The sequence below is a fragment of the Myxocyprinus asiaticus genome, chromosome 39 (genome assembly GCF_019703515.2).
Source record: "Myxocyprinus asiaticus isolate MX2 ecotype Aquarium Trade chromosome 39, UBuf_Myxa_2, whole genome shotgun sequence".
Classification (NCBI taxonomy): Eukaryota; Metazoa; Chordata; class Actinopteri; order Cypriniformes; family Catostomidae; genus Myxocyprinus; species Myxocyprinus asiaticus.
In genome coordinates this window covers 18,262,848-18,280,798 of record NC_059382.1, presented here as the reverse complement: position 1 = coordinate 18,280,798, position 17,951 = coordinate 18,262,848, and the positions used below count along the sequence as shown (strand labels likewise).

The 17,951-nt window shown below is 38.6% G+C and overlaps 1 protein-coding gene and 1 pseudogene across 5 annotated transcripts in view; both read left to right on the top strand.

Annotated features, from left to right (window-relative positions):
- LOC127429468 (unconventional myosin-XVIIIa-like) overlaps window positions 1–8,997 on the top strand; it is a 157,016-nt gene extending 148,019 nt beyond the window's left edge. For 4 of the 5 annotated variants that reach the window (XM_051678470.1, XM_051678469.1, XM_051678468.1 and 1 more), the window contains one exon: window positions 7,252–8,996. In XM_051678470.1, coding sequence (XP_051534430.1) covers window positions 7,252–7,426 — 175 coding nt within the window. In that variant the 3' untranslated portion in view covers window positions 7,427–8,996. Of the gene's footprint in view, window positions 1–7,251 lie in introns of all 5 variants that reach the window. The other variant, XM_051678466.1, reaches the window with a different exon arrangement.
- On the top strand, window positions 1,459–7,244 carry LOC127429473 (uncharacterized; annotated as a pseudogene).
- Window positions 8,998–17,951: the final 8,954 nt, after the last annotated feature.

Genomic DNA, 17,951 nt, shown 5'->3' with positions numbered 1-17,951 from the left:
AATACAGTTACTTATATTTTGTATTTTAAATACGTATTCCCGTTACATGTATTCCATTACTCACCAACCCTGTATATTTATATATGAATAATTATTACAAAAGCTGTCCGACATTTGACAGATTCAGATTTCGAATGGAGGCTGTGTGATTTCGTGACTGCATACATCAATCATAACGATAGTGTGTTGCTGCCAGTACTGCACGATAATAAAGCACACAAAATTAACAAGATTAAAAAGAAAGTGCGCAAAATTCACGAACCATTTCTGACGGTTATACTTGGATTTAATCTAAGCGCAAACATGACATTTAGTGCAGAATTCCGAGTTATTTTAGTGGAGTAGGCTACCTGTATTATTCAGCTTTATATGTAGGCTACGGCCTTCTCATCTTTGTCACACTGTCACTGCTTGCATGTTGATAGCGTACGTGCTGAAGAAGTCTTGTCCATGTAAATGTGCTTGTAACAGTAACTTAAAACAACATAAAACATAAACGAACAGACACACATGCAGCACGGCCGCATGCATCTCTCTCTTGAACTGGTGCCTCCGGCTCGTCTTTATCCCCCTCCCGGCTGATTAGCCTAATTCGGGGCCAGCCGTGTGTCTTCATGGCCCAGACCTGCACTCCTCCTCATCATACTCCTCCATCGCCTGACTCAGGCTGGGGAAAACCCCGGCATGATGCACTCCCCTCCGCTCCCTTCCTGGAGGGGGGGCGTTGCCCTTCTGGCCGTGCCTGCTGGCAGGTCTTCCCCGCCTTTCTGCAAAAGAGAGAGAGAGGAGAGAGAGAGAGGTGAGAGAGAGAAAAACTTGCTCGCCGGTTCCCGGATACACTGTCGCTCAGTCCTCAACCGCTCCTCCGCCCTTTGGCGGATGGCAGCGAGTCCTCCGGCTCTCGGCGGCTGACAGTGACCCCTCCGTCTCCAGGCAGATGGCCGTGGCTGCTCCTTTGGCGGACGGCAGCGGCGAGGAATCCGCGACAGCGCATCCCTCCTCCCTCCCGGGTTTCAGCACAACTGTAACAGTATAAGGACGGGCAAGGAGGAGGCGGGAACCGGCTGAACAGTCAACATAAATGTTTAATGATATAAATGAACTTAAAACAACATAAAACTTAAACGAACAGACACACATGCAGTGTGGCCGCATGTGTCTCTCTCGAACTGGCGCCTCCGGCTCATCTTTATCCCCCTCCTGGCTGATTAGCTCGATTCAGGGCCAGACGTGTGTCTGAACGGCCCAGCCTGGCCTGGCCCTCCTCCTCGTCACAGTGTTTTAAAGCCGCACGTAGCAAAGTTTAAAAATCTTGTTTTAGCACTGCGGTTGATTGACAGGTAGAACTTTCAACCTAGAAGTCCTTGGTTTCACCAGACTTGCACTTGGGGAGTTTAAAAATATCTCTCACATATCCACTATCATGTATATACAATTCTAACAGATCCTATACCCCCCCCCCCCCCCCCAAATGTCCCCCTAGAACTGAAACTAATGCAAGTATGTCGAATAAAAACAAACCATGTCAGAAATTTTACAAACTTTTCCATTAGAGTGAAGATTGTTTTCTAGCGCAACCCAAATGGCAAATGATTTGTTTGAAAAGCAGAGAATAGCATGGCATTTCAGTAGAATCCTTCAGTGATGTGGTCGTGAATAATATGGGAAAAACACACTTTTAACACAACCATTTTCCCCAAATGTGTAAAAGCTTCATGAACACTCAGTTTTCATTGATCGTGTAAGTTGTAACACCTTCTACTGATTGGTCAACTTAAGGTGGATCGCCAAATCAGCTCATTCAACCGCACACACCTCACGGATTCAAGCAAATCTTGTAGACAGTTTTAAAAATTATCAGGAGGTCATGAGCTGCTCGTAAGCTGCTCGGCTCCACTCATAATTCCTCTCACACGATGCGAGCTGTGACCACACGAGCACCAACGATTTCCACACGATCTCTCCCGACTGGAAAATATCTGTCAGGAGCTCGCACGACAGCCGAAAATTGCACCGTGTACGCCCGCCTTAAGGGACTTTTCTGTCTGTTGGTATTCACCAACTTATTCTTCCCCATTGTCAGCAGTTTGATAACAGAGGCTTCTATAAGAAAGAACAATCCCACAGGCAGGTTAATGGATATGCCCATTAGCCAGTTTGAACACCTACCTGGGCCTTTTCTTCTAGAGATGAATAGGTCTTCCCACTGGCAACACTTTTTATTTTTCCTTGTTTTTTTCTCTTAACCAGAAGATTTAACATGGTCTTTTCAGCTTCTTGCACCTTTTTAAACTTTCAAGCTTCTGAGTTCTTTTAATCACATAATGTAAGGTGCACACTTATGGGAAGTTGGCTCCACATCCTACTGTCTTAAAACTTTTTTTATTATCACATTTGAGTTAAAAAAAAAAAAAATCTGAATGGTAATTATTGTCAGACAAGATTATATCAGTAAAAGTTTTTGCACAATTATCTAAATGATTTCTGCCTAAAAGGATCTTTATGTCTACATTTAAGTGTAGATACCTGGGGATATGGATTAACTATTGATTTTGAATCACAGAGTTAGAGTCCAGCACATTTTCTTCCTTCTTAAGTGGCTTGTATTCCCTGCTGTGACATCACACTTTTCATCTAAATTCTGTCCTGTCTGCTTAGATAAACCTTTATTATTATTTCTCTCCTTGGGTGTCAGTCATCTGTTAAGTTTCGATTCATGTATTTTCTCATTCTCATTTTTCATTTCCATCTCTACCCTCTGCTCTCCTTTGTCTGTTTGTCCTTCTGTGTTGTACACTGTCCCTCTGCCCTGCCTTCATAAAGATATGCTGTAAATGTTGATGGAAAAGAGGGAAAAGAGTGGGATGAGAGTAAAGAATGGAAGGACAATGGCAAAGGTAAAGAGTTAGAACCCAGTAGCCCTGTGTCTGTCATGAGTTCCCTCAGCTACAGGAAACGTTCCAACATGAAGGACTCCATAGGAGGTAAGGGAGACGAGAGTTCTCTCCTCAATACTCTAAAAGAACAATCTGACTCCCAGGACTTCTCTTCCTTCCGGAAGAAAAAAATCCAAGCAGGAAGCTGAGGATGTCTCCTACTCTGTCACCTCCTGGAGGAAGGCAGGAGATGATCTTGATGATCGGGGCTCTGTTATCTCTCAGGCCTATTTAGAGGCTGCCAGTCGGGCCAGGAAGGGTATGGACAGCCATTGGTCTGAGTTTGATTAGGAGTCCATCATCTCCTCTGTAGCCCCCAGCTGAGCTTCCACCCGCTGCACTGCGATGGACTTGGATGATGATGCTGTTTCCAGAGTGAGCCGCATAAGTCCGCTAAGCCGACGCCGAAGCATGCCTCGTCTCGATGACCGCCAGAGTGAATACGGTTCGGCCATCAGCCCCATCCTGAGCCACTGCAGACCAGGCAGTGTGAGCCGCACTGACTCCCGCATGTCCCTGTCTCGCAGCTGTCACCTCAGTGAATTTGACATGGATGATGACACCCGAAGTGTGGCATTCAGCAAAGCTCACTCCAGTGCCTACAGCCCCCACTCCACCTCTGGCCGCAGCTTCTCCATGCCCCCGCAAGGCCGGACCACTGATTCCAGCCCACCCAATCTCTCGGGATGTCATGCCAGTCAGTCACCACAACTACCTGGACCCTGACCTGGAGGCCGCCATTAATGAAGTGCTGAGCTTCAAACCCATCAAGTTTAAACACACCAGCTTGGAAGATTCAGAAGCTGAGAAGGACAAGCAAGGTGGAGAGGATGACGAGAGAAAGAGCATCAGCAGCTCCAGGACTGGCAGAGACAGTGGTCGCTCCTCCAGCCTGCATCGCTCTGCTTCAGCCGCGGACTACATGTGCTCCAGTAGTACCCTCAGCACACATAGCAGCCGCAGCAAGAAGGATAAGAGCAAGTTGAAAAAGAAGAAGAAAAGCCATAGCTCTGAATCAGATCCTGATGAAGTGGGCAATTACTTGTGAACTGGTGCATGTGGACATGTAATTTACTGAAATACCATTGTGTGACGTATTACCACAAAAGAAAGGTGGTGTAACTTTGGCTTTTCCTGGTCTGGAACGTAATTAAAACAGAAAATCGATTAGGGTGCCTTGCTGGCATTTAACCTGAAGTTTGTTTTATTACGAAAAAGAGAAGGCTTATGACATGAAAAGTTATCATTGTCTTTTTGAGGAGAATGAGGTATTAATGCTTTCTCTATTTCTTGTCTGCTCGCTCTCATATAATTAGAGTATACAATTAATTTATATGTTAATTCACTGATAAGATTATGACTAACCATCAAGAATATTGGAGGATGCTTTAAAATAATAGACCATAAGTTATTGCAGCAGTGGAGTTTTAAAGGGTAAACTCACAGCAAAATTAGAATTCTATCATCATTTATTCCACTTAATGCAGTTGCAATCCTGTATGACTTGCTTTCTTTCATGGAACAAAAGGAGAATTTTTGAAAAATGTGCATACCACTATTTGTTTCTATACAATAAAAACAAACGGTGACCAAAAAGCTTTTAGGCTACAAAAAAGATGAAAGAGCACTATAAAAGTAGTCCATGCATCTTGCACGCTATATTTCAAGTAATTTGAGTAATATGATAGCTTGTTTGAGGAACAGACTAAAATATTTATCTCATTCACCCAGTCACATATTCAAACTTGGTGCTTGGTGCTTCAAGGCACCATTGGTTCCAGATTGTCTTGCAACCAGACATAACATGCCAAGTTTGAATATGCAGAAGCAGGAATGACATTTAGGAGCTGTGGTGAGGGTCAACATTTTCACTTCAGGACACATACTGTGTATATACACCGATCAGCCACAACATTAAAACCACCTGCCTAATATTGTGTAGATCCCCCTCGTGCCACTAAAATAGCGCTGACCCACATCTCAGAATAGCATTCTGAGATGATGTTCTTCTCACCACAATTGTACAGAGTGGTTATCCGAGTTACCCTAGACTTTGTCAGTTCGAACCAGTCTGGCCATTCTCTGTTGACCTCTCTCATCAACCAGGCATTTCTGTCCACAGAACTGACGCTCACTGGATGTTTTTTTTTTTTTTTTTTGGCACCATTCTGAGTAAATTCTAGAGATTGTTGTGCATGACAATTAGGGGTGTAACGGTTCAAATTTCTCACGGTTCGTTTTGTATCAGTTTAAGGGTCACGGTTTCGGTACGGTTCAGTATTTGCTTTGTTAAAAAAAATAATAATAATATTACCGCCAAATCCAAATAATAATCTGTTTGGTAAACATTTCAACAGGTTTGCCCCTTAAATAACAATCATTGTTTTACAACAGTAACCATAGTCCAACCATGGCGTTTGTAGTAAAATCATAGTAACCAAAATATAAACATGGTTACTGTCATGGTTACTATATAGAAACTACAGTATTACTGTTATAAAACCATGGTTAATTGTATCAAAACCATGATTTCTTCACAGAAATCCATGATGAAAGCAGTCATGGTTGCTACAATATTACTATAGTAAAACCATGGTTAATTTTTGTCAGGGTCCTTAACAAAAAAAACAACAACATTTTCTCTAATTACTAAATCAACAATTTAGCTTAATACCTGCACTAATACGCTACATGCATCAACATAAAGTGCACTTCAAACTCATCTCAACATATTCAATATTCGGAAGCTGCACATCAGTATAGAAGGAATAACCTTGCTATTAGAATGCATACGAGAAGGAATGTTGTGATAATGCTGCTTGAGTATTTTAATCATTCGTGGAAATTCCACATGAACACCCCAAACGCTTTAGTTATTGTTTCATGTCTGTCCGAATTAGCACTGAGAGCCTGCTTAAAAATGGAAGGGAGTGTGTGCAGTTTCGTCTCACCTGTGGCTCTTTCCCTGGGTAATGTCGGCGTAAATTATTAATCATGTATCAGTGTATTACTATAATGGCATCTTAATGCCATTAATCAAAGCGCATTATTGACGCTCGTGACAGATTACAGCCGCACAAGGAAACAGGAAGAACTTGCATGTATGTTTTAAATAAACTCTCACGTGCATTATTGACATATATTACCAGTATACAGCACTCGTGTCGAGCGATGTCTGCAAACAGTGCCTGTTTTGTAAACGTCTTTTAACCATCGCTGTTGTAATTGGCTGCAAAAAAAATTTTTCCCAAAAAGGAGAAACGCAGGAGGCTTCTCTATCAGCATTTCATTTTCTCCACTTGCCATTTTAACTACACTCAATGCTTGCAGAACAGTGATGTCAAGTTGACCCACGTGAAAAACAGGCGGAGGGTATCCATCTACAGATCCATTCAGGTGCATTAGCGGATGTTGTAACTGTGCCTGTCTGTTTGACACTTTGTTTTCTTGACCAAAACTTGTGCTCCAGATGCGTGATTAAACGTGAGGGAAACCGACTGCGGTGCCAAAAAAAAGTTCTGTGGACAGAAATGCCTTGTTGATGAGAGAGGTCAACAGAGAATGGTCAGACTGGTTCAAACTGACAAAGTCTATGGTAACTCGGATAACCACTCTGTACAATTGTGGTGAGAAGAATAGCATCTCAGATTGTTAATCTGAGATGCGGGTTGGCGCTGTTTTGGCGGCACGAAGGGGACCTGAACAATATTAGGCAGGTGGTTCTAATGTTGTGGCTGATCGGTGTATTAGAGTGCTCAATTTGTATCTACTTTTATAATACTTTTTGGAGCTTTGAAATCCATTGTAACAATTTGCCTTTGTTGAATGGAAAATACTGTTGATGCGTAAACCTTCTGCAAAATTTCACCCTCAGTTTTCCATGAAAGAAAGAAGGTAATATGGGTTTGAAATATGTGAGGAATTGATGCCATTTTCATTTTTATGTGAACTGTCCTTTAAATAGACACTTTATATACTTTTATCTTAAGAATGGCACAGAAGTCAATCTTTATTTAAAAAAGAATAAAAAAGACCTGTGCTGTATTGTAAACTAGTGAAACCGGCATTTGTATTTTCATTTGTTTGCACAACTTTTTTAACAAGTAGCCAGTAAGCTGCACCTTAGCTTTGGAAGTGTAATTTGCATGAGATTTGTCTGACACAAATGCATCAGCTTACCATTATACTGAATTGTGAAGCCTGTTAAATATTGTTCCTCCACGTTCTGCAGTTTGGTAACCCAACATTCCTTCATAGATAATCCTCTTTTCACATACTCATCCTAATCAAAGCTTTCACTGTCTCCCCACTCCAGCCCACCCTCCAGTAGAAGACGCTTCTGCCTTGACAGATCTGATGAGGAAGGGGAAGAAGAAAAAGAGGAAGGGAGCACGGGCCGAAGCTCATACCGCACCCGCTACAAACGCAGCAGCAACAGCTACCTGAACAACAGCGATGGAGAGTGCAAGCTCTCAGAGTCCACTGCGTAGCCACATGCATTGTCATTCACATTGGAAAGAGGACTTTTGACTCTTAGTATCCATCTATTTCTCGAACTCAGATCCAGATGTTAGATGAGCCGAGTAGATTTTAGTTAGAGTGGTGCATGATGGGACACACTCTGTGGTCTCTCATTCTCTGCCAAACAACTGCACTCTCACATTCTAAAAGATAACCTCCTCATTTATTATAGGTATAGTTTACCCAAAAATGAAAGTTCTGACATTATTAACTCACCCTCATTTTGTTCCAACATTTAACTAATACATTTCTTCTGAGGAACACAATAGGAGATGTTAGGCAGCATGTTAGCCTCAGTCACCATTCACTTTTTGCACTTTTTTAAATAAGTCAGTAAATTATTTCAGAATTTTCATTTTTGGGCGAACTATCCTTTTAAGTATTGTTATTATTACCATTTCTTTCATATGTGCATTGTGTAGAGCTTTAAAAGATTTGTACAGCATTATAAAATACAGCTCTGTTGATTGTTACTTGTTTTTGTGCCTTTACTTCTGACGTTCTTTCTCTGCCCTTTCTAAATAAGCAGTGACTCCACCAAACACTGTGCTTGCATTCTTCGTCTGGTCAGAACTGAATAATGGACATTGCTTGGGGCATTCAAACAATTGTTGCTTTCGGGCTGTTGTGATACAACCAATCATGTAAGATGGAGATATTCAACAGAACTGATACTGTGAAATCCTCGCTTCCTTTAAGCATGTTGTCACATTGGATTTATCAGTGTTTTTGGCCTTAATGACCATGAAACTCTGTAGTTAAAGGTGTATTTGAACCTGAACAAATGGAAATCCCATTGTTCAGAATGTTCCATTGTTACCTGGTTTTGTTGCTTTCATTGTAGTATTTATGAACTAGCATTTTGATGGATTGAGCGAAGCTGGCAAAATTTAAACCATCATCACCAACAGCATTGAGATGAAAGAGTCCCATTTCTTCTCTTTGATTTTAAAGGGAGACAGCGTGTGTATTTTACGTAGTTTTATGGAACCTCTGCACAGGTCAATAACTTTATCCTCTTTTCTATGCAGTCAGTATTGGTTTTAATAAGAAAAGTGAGTGTTTTATGATGTCTTTGGCTAATTAAATCACATGGCTACAAGATGCATAACATTTGCTGGCTGTACACATTAATATAAAAAATATATAAATATCTGTATGATTCATTCTAGCTTTCAAAATTGATGTTTATTTTCTTTACTGAATAAATGATCACTTGATATGAGTAATAATTTTGCATTTCAGTTTAATATATTGTAAATAAATGATGATGATTGTTTTAAACTTGTTTCAATATGCTTCTTTTATAATGCATAATTTTTTTTAATAATTAGAATTTTTATAATGGATACATTAAGTAAAAAATACTGTCTCAACATTTTGGCATGTTTTTTAACAGTTTGTTTTCTTTATCCAAGAGACATTATTGTATCAATGAATGAATCTGCAGATTTCTCAAGATCAGGCTCCTTATGTGAAATATCTGAATTGAGCCTTAAATTTGATATTTTAAATAAAACAATGCAGCCAAATTAGACATTGTTGGAAAGCCCTACCTATGCTTCCTATTCAGCCTTTTCTTTTCTATTGACTGGTTGTTCCATTGCACAATAGGTAGCCTTGCAATAATCTCTATGAGCTAACAATACGAAAGGCAGCTTACTGGGCACAGCACAGCTTGAGGTTTCCTCTGGCTCAATCAGTGCAGTCAAAGCAGAGGACTAGGTAAGAGAGCTCCTCTGCACTGAGATGAGTGAGAGCCAACAGTAATCCTACTCTGTACAATATCCCCTACCAAATGAATCCTTAGTAATCCATAATTTAACCTTAAATATAAATAGTAGTCAATGGCCACAATCCTGTTACCAAAAATGGGCTTATAACATTTATGATCTATATTTTGATGGCTTATTCAAGAAACAATAGCAGCCCTGAATGTGCCTTTGAATGTAAATCTGTATGCCTCATGGATTACATGTAAATGTGCTAGAGCTCTGAAACCCACAAGTACAGACGTCATGCTGTTTTTCAGGAGTCTGATACTTACAAGCCCATTTATAAATGCAGGTTGTAGGCTTGAATGTTTTACAATGGACAGTTATTATGACGGCAGTTTTTAAATCAATAGCATAATCTGGCCTTTAGTGTGTGGTGCTCTTTTAAAACGCGGTGTAATTTTGAATTTTAAGGTGATGTGGTCTTTTCACACGAATGTTCTTGCATTGCATTACAGAAACACCTGCTGTTCAGATAAATGTAATTTAAAGATGAGATGGCACTTTCTTCCCAGTGTCTATAAGACACCTGTGTATCTCAAAAACATTTTCTTTTGACAGTTTGCAAAATAATTATGGCTTTCAAATACAATTTATGAACAATTATTGTTGCCACTTCCTGGTTTTGAACTGGCCTTATACCTGAATTTGGTATGTATTTTTGAAAGGAACTGCAAGGAAATGTACATAGTGACAATAACACCAGGACTTAACAATAGTTGACTTTCTAAAGGAGAGTATGTCAGTGGCATGAAATCTATGACACCATTTCTGTTCATCACATTAAACGAATATTCCAGGTTAAAAAATATAGTATATAAAATATATATATAAAATTGTGGTTATAGTATAATAATTACAATGAATGTTAATTGGTCCAGTCTACAAACATTAAAATGCACAGTTTCTTTATTGGGTGGATTAAGTGAACCAAATACCAAATTTTCAGGATACAGGGTGAATTGGTCTAAATCGGAGGTACTGTCTCTAACAACATATTGCCCTACCACAGCTTTCCAACCTGGCGCCTTTCAATGACCAAAGCAAGGCATTTGATATTTAGGCATTTTATTTTCAGCAAATTTGAGAGATTTATTTAGCGCTAATTTTGATCCATTAATGAAAAAGTTCTCATGCGATGGGAAGGTCAATGTTATAAAAATGTATTGTATCCCCAAATTCAATTATTTACTGCAGTCTCTCCCTCTAGAAGTTACTCTTTCTTATTTAAACAATTTGATAGAATATCTAAGTCTTTTATTTGGAATGGTAAACGACCTTTTTTTTTATTACTATGCTTTTAATCTTAGACATTTGGCCCATTGGTCTCTCCCACCAGAGAGAGCCCCTCCCTGGTACAACATTGAAAAACAGCAGCCCTTGCTCCAATTTCACAATTGCAAAGTCTTTCTATTAAATTGCCTAGAGAAGTAAAAGCGCATTCCATTATTTCACACTTAGATTCAGTATGGGCAAAGGTTTCCTGTATGTTCAAATTTGATACTTAGCTAAATGTTTCCTCAAGTATATGGCTGTACCCCAAATGATGTATTAACAAGTCCCCCTTTTGCTGGAAAGAATGGATAAAGAGGGGTGCTGCTACACTTGGTGACCTTTATGAAAACAAAGCTTTGAGATCAATTGAAAATATAACACAGCAATTTGGGATTTCTAGGTCTCAATTTGTCAGGTATTTACAGTAGCGCCATCTACTTTTTGCTATTTGTGTGGTAGTACACAGCCCCCTAAAGCTGCAGACATTCTCTGTATGGTGGTCACAGCCTTTGGAAAGGGGCATGAAGCGCCAGTGTTTTATTCCTCGTTGACTCAGATTCTTGTTGATGGGGCCTTAACAGCTCTTAAAAGGTTATGGGAAAGAGATTCAAATTTGGTACTGGAGCATGGGGAGTGGGAAATAATTGTAAAAAATATTACAACTATGTCAAGGGATGCAAGGGTATGCCTTATTCAATTTAAGATTTTGCATAGTTTCTACTGGACTCCCTCTAGATTGTTTAGGCTTGGTTTAAAAGATACACCTACCTCCTGACGATATCAGTTGGAGGATGGAGACATAGCCCTTGCTCTGTGATTCTGCGCAAAGATTCAGAAATTCTGGTTAAGAGTCCAGAATATTATCTGTGTGTTTTTAGATACTCAAAATTAATTCTACTCTAGACTATGTATATTGGGTGATGGAGCGGATATTGAAGTAGGTGACAAATATACAACAATCTGGGTCCAAACTAGTGTAATGATTGGAAGACAGATAATTCTTAGAGGATGGAAGTCAACTGGTGCTCCCTCATTTCAAGAATGGTTCACCGAATTGGGCAGGGTGGTAAGAAATGGGACAAACACATGACCATTCTGGAAGGCTCTCGTTGAGAATCATGTGGAAAGAAAACTTTTTTTCTTTCTTTCTTCATGTTTATATGTGTATACTCAGGCTTGGACCATGAGAATGTTTGTTTAGGGTTGGGGACTGGGAAGGGGATAAGGAATTAATGGGGGTTAAAGGGGAATAATGGTTGCCTCTGTGCATGTATACTTTGCTTTATTCTGTATTGTGATTGAGAATCAAACAATAAAAATGTTAATCTGAAAAAAACACACTGTTTCAAAAGTAAAACCACAAGATGTAAACATATGTGTTAACATGATTTTAATGTGATTAAATCGCTTACTAACATTATCTGTGCAAATTTATATCCGATATTACAAATATGTCATGATGACATAATGCTGGTAAACTCTGTTACCTTGCAAACACGTAACACCAGTAAATCCCTGATTTTATCCAACTAAAATCGTTAACACATATAATGTTTACGTCTTGTTGCTGAATAGTGTGCATTTACAGACTGGCCCCATGCATCCAATGTAAGGGCCTTACTTTATCCGGTAATATATATATATATATGGGTAGTGTAAAGAAATACAGTTTTATACCCAGTAAAGAGACCAGTATGAACAATGATGACCAGGAGTCAAAGTTGAAGTTTAAATCAACAGAGAGAGTTTACTGAAGACAAAGTTCAACACATTTTCAAAGGCAAAAGACGGAAAAAGAAAATAAGATGAGGATCTAACCTCAAACTAATTTAGATTACCAAAACAACAGTAATAATAGGCATATGCAAATTAATTGACATCATCTCTTACAAGTACAGAAATCAGATAATTCTAGAAATCTTACAAACATGGTGGTCTGTTTAATTGTGTGAATGCAACCATTCAAAGATTATATTTTTAAAACACTAAGTCATGTTGTTAAGCAGAAAAGGGTCAGAGGTGAGTCTTCTCTTTTGATACACTGGCGTCAAGTTCCTCTGACTTAGTCACATGATTCTCAAAACTACAAACAATCCCTGCAATGACATCATTAGACAGAACACAGCATTTCTCTCAAGGTTGGGACACACTCACTGGGACACAAGCCTTACCAGCTGGAACAAACATGACAATAGAACAATATGTCCAAACGTACCAGAGCAAAGTTAGGCAGAAATATTAGTAATGAATGCTAAGAATGTATTTGTGTCAGTAATTGATGTAAAACTTAAAAACAAGACACATCATCGGAGTTGAGCTTCCCTCCCTCCAGGACATATATACCAGGCGGTGTGTGAAAAAAGCTCATTGGATCATCAGAGACTCCAGCCACCCAAGCCATGGTCTGTTCTCACTGCTACCATCAGGACCTGCACCAGCCAACTTCATGACAGCTTCTTACCCCCAAAAAAATCAGACTTCTGAACTCTTGATCGCTCACGATACATATATCAGCACTGCACTTTATTAGCCTCAGACTGGACCGACATTTTATACTTCACTTAATAACACACTGGCAACTGACTATCAACTGACAGCTGAATGTCAACACAACACTTCATATTTATTTCTGATTACATGGGGTGGTATTTATTGTATACAGTCTTCTTATTTTGTGTATACTGTATATTATATATTATTTTTTGTATACAGTCTTATTTTGTGTATACTGTATATTAATTTTTTTGTATACAGTCTTATTTTGTGTATACTATATTATATATTATTAGGTGTATATTGTATATTGTGTTGTGTAACAGAAGTGTAAACTATGCTATGTGTAAATCATATGTTTATTGTAATAAATATTGTAATATTGTAACATAGTGTCATACTGCTATGTTGCTCGGAACTGCACCCAAGACTTTCACCCACTGTTGCACTGTGTATATGGTTGAGAGACAATAAAGGGATTTGATTTTGATTTTATTTTATTTGAACTCTTAAACTGAATAAATGCACATAATTAAAATGCTTTGATTTCCTGTTGATTATAACAATTGTTAGTGAATGTATTCAACTCATCAATAGGCTGAAGAGACAGGGGAAAACCAGCCCCTTCAATAGATTACCTATAAATTGCAATCCAGTACAGATTACAAATTACATGAAAAAAATTGCAATCATAAACATAATCTCTTGCATTATATATTTCAGGTAATCTAATCTGATTACTTTTGGATAACTTCTGACCTAACTGTTGTTAATTTAATGTCACATGCATTTGAGTAGGATAATCTATACCACTTTGACAATTATGCTTAAATTTAATATATAAGATTTATTTATTTATTTATTTTTCAATGTTTTACTTGCTATTTGTCTGTTACTAAGTGAAATAATAACACTAAAAAACTAAAAAAAAAAAAACTAAAAGGGTAATGGAACACAAAAACACACTTTAACAGATATGCATGTTTGTCCAAGATGGCAGAAAAAGACAGTGTGAATTATTCTCATTTAAAATATATATATATTTTTTTTTTTTTTTTTTTTTTACTATTGTCTTCTAGGTTTAAATAATTTTTGTCCAGACTTCCATCTGCTTCATTATAAATCAACAATGAAAATTAATTGGTCAATTAGTGTGGGAATCTTGCAATCTTTTAAAACTGGTTTATTTAACAACAGTTTAAAGCATTAAGCAAGCTTAAACATGGTCGTGGTGGCAACACTGCCAATTACACCCCAGTTTTTTGCTCTTTGTAGCCTTGTAACAAACATCAGCTGTCAGTCTCTTCCCACTCATAACCCACGGGCATCATGAACGTAAACACTAACTAAAAGAGCAACACACCCTCCAGCAGTCCTGGGGCACAGCTTTATGTGTGTGTTCCAATTATGGCATGCAAGCACATCTCTCACTGCAGCTGAGGATGTAATTCGATGTGCGTGTATATAATGGCATGAGGGGTGGGTTAGGCAATTTAATGCACAATTCTGTTTCTAGGTCAAATTCTGCCTCTTTTCAGAACATAAGACTTGAGAATATTTTTTTCTCATCAAACTTTTGGAGGTTTAAATGTGAAATATTTTATATTTGTTATTAACACTGAACAGAATAAATGTTCCACCAAGTAATGTAGATCATTAGCCTAACTGTAGTGAATTGGTACTTTAAAGGGATAGCCTCAGTCATTTCATTTTTGGATGAACTATCCTTTAATATAGAATTAAAATGATGTGCACTCACAGGCATGCTTATATTGGCTATTTTACAGTGACTTCAAACGTGGCTCATCTAATCAGAATTTAGAGTCTGGATTATCAGTTTTATTATAGGGTCTCAGAGGCCACTTCACCAAAGTTTTTCAAGCAAGTCAGTCCGCTGTCGGCCATCTTTGGAATGTTCTCGGGAGGCTATTTCCAGTCATGCCAGTGCAGCTCCTATCTACTTGAATGGGGGGGACATCGAAATATCAAAAATGGTTAGTCAAGATTAAAGAACATATTTCAAATCAGCAATAAAATGTTAGAATATTGGAATCATAAATTGTGCTTCTTTACCTCATATTATGCTAAAACACGCAATTTTCTCGTCTTGTACAACTAATGTGCATGCGTGTTAGCGAGTTGATTGACAGGCGATGTCTGCAATAAAAGTTGATTGGCCTGTAAGGTAGGACTTCCTTTCTACATCCATTGACTGTTGGGCACTAGAGCATCTTGTTTGGGAGTTCCAATTTCTCCCATTCATTTAAACAGAATTGGCCCGTCTCTGCTAATATCCATGGGTGGCTATTGTCACCCTGCTGAGCTGAAAGGTGTTGTGAGAGAGTTGGAGGTACAGACACTGGGTGGGAAAGGAGGCAATTGTTGCCTCTCCCAAGAGCACATGTGACAAGGAGGGGCCATAAAACCATTTGATGCCCTCAGCAGCAGTGGCAGCAGGCCCATTACACTACCACATGCAGCTGACACATCATCTAACCTCTCTCACAGGTCCCTGATGACAGCGTCCCTCATGACTAACTGACACTTGCGGTCACCAACCACTGTGTAAGTGTTGCCTGAATACAAAGGCTATCTAAGGGACCGGGAACCCAGCAGGTATGTTCACATCATGATGGAACATAATGGACATCAAAGTGTTGGGTGTTACATGGCTAACTGTAGTCAGAGTGTGGAAGGTTTTTAATGCACTATCAGAGCAAAGCCAATGAATTGGCATTCTCACCCCAGAGGAGGTTCAAAGGGGTGCACTATTTGAATTGAATGTGATGACATAACATTTTTTATTGATACAAGACTTGGTTTTTGCATGCAAAAACCAGTGACCAGTGTAGACTGATTCACAAGCGTATGACTCATTAGAGCTGGTTCTTTTAATGAATCGGTCTAACAGACTCACAAGTTATCATTTGAATCAGTGTAATATATGAAACACTGAGTGTGTCTACATTGACACTGAATATGCTTAATAAGCCAACAACGTTTAAGGACATGCAAACGCTTTAAATGTTTTTCTTATATCGGGAAAAGGTCATAGACTGTTGAAGCAAAACCTGATCGGCACACATTGATTTTTGCCAATTACTCTGATTTTGCTCAGCATGTAAACACCTTTGGTTCTTCTCAATCGGAAGAGTACAGCCTAGTTGGGCTGAATATTTCAGCGCCACGTCATCAAGCACCATCGAAGGCTGTTTCAATTGTGAGGACACTTGGAAGCAGAGCCACCGCTGGCCAAATTAATGCCCCACACATGTGCATCCTTTGTGGCCTTCAATCACCCACAATCATTTGCACAATTCAGATTTTCTTTTAAAGAGTATAACGGAAAACAAATAAAACGGATGTGCGCCCTCCTAGTGGCTTCCTCCATTTCTACAAAGTAGTTGTAGTGGTTCACAAATAATTTATTTTCAAAATTTTCACGATGTGACCATGGAGGCAGAAACCTTTATGACGTAGCCATGCACACAAGACTGTCTCATTCTAGCACTGAATGCTGAGGAGTCGTCTAGCCTACAGCCTCAGAAGGTCTGGTCTATGAAGGACACAGCCTTACTAGGCTGCAACCTTTCATTTTAGAAGCACCCCTTTACTGGTGGTGAATTTCCGAAGTAATTTATATTTATGAGGAAAGTGATACCTGATTGGATGATTCAGTAATATTAACCAGGAAAAGGCTACATCATTGGTCGGAGAAACAATAACCCTACCCCTAAACCTAACAAATCAGGTAGTGCTTTATTCATTGATATGACTCCTTCCCCTGCCATCCCACTTATCAGAAATTTGCTTACTGCCATTCTGTTTGCTTATTCAGTGTGCATATGTCTGATAACATTTTGATGTTAAAACCACAGAAAATCCAGATAATTTCAAAATTTATGTAAACAGGTTTTTTTTTTTTTGTCAGATTTTTTGAATGCGCTGATTTTTGATAGTTATGAGCGTATTGTTGTACACGTAAACGTGCTAAATGACTAGATGTTTATGACAATGTGCAAAAACAGTTCTGAAGGAAACTCTGTGCATTTACATGTACAACAAAACACAAATAACTGCCAAATATTGACTTAAAAATATTTTCCTCTGGTTTTTACTTCAAAACATAAACAGACATACACTCATTGAATACGCCGCCCTAACACTTGTAAAGGCGTTTACATGCAGGGCAAAATTGGGGTAATGGGCAAAAATCTATGTGCTGATCGGGATTCGTTTTAACGGGTTACACTGTTTAACTGTTTAAAGAACACAGTTTCAGGTGTTTATCTTACACGTTGTCAGGTTATTAAATGAATACGCCTGGTTCAATACAAGTTAAGCTCAATCGACAGCATTTGTGGCATAATGGGTTAATGTTGACTACCACAAAAAATAATGCAGATTTGTCCCTCCTTTAAAAAAATGAGAAAATCGAGGTTACAGTGAGACACTTACAATAGAAGTGAATGGGGCCAATATTTGGAGGGTTTAAAAGGCAGAAATGTGAAGCTTATAGTTTAATAAAAGCACTTATCTTAATGCTTCTGTTAAAATTTGTCTATTATTTGAGCTGTAAAGTTGTTTAAATCAGAGTTTTTACAGTCATTTTAGGGTTAAGAGTGTAATGTTGTCATGGCAATAAAGTTGTTCAATTGGACATAACTTTACACAGAGAAGGTTTTATCACACTAAAATCATGTTTACATGCATATTGTTTATGTCCTGTGGCTATACTTTTGAAACAGTATAACAGTTTTTGAAACTTTTAACGTTTATGGATTTGCGCACAAGACAAAATTCAACTGCAAATGGTTTTAGTTTAAATAAACTTTATGACCTTTCCGATAAAACATTTACTGTACATGCCGTTTACACGACCTTACAAATTTTCGGGTTATGAAGCATAATCTAAGGTTATGAATGTACATTTAAAAACACATTCAAAATA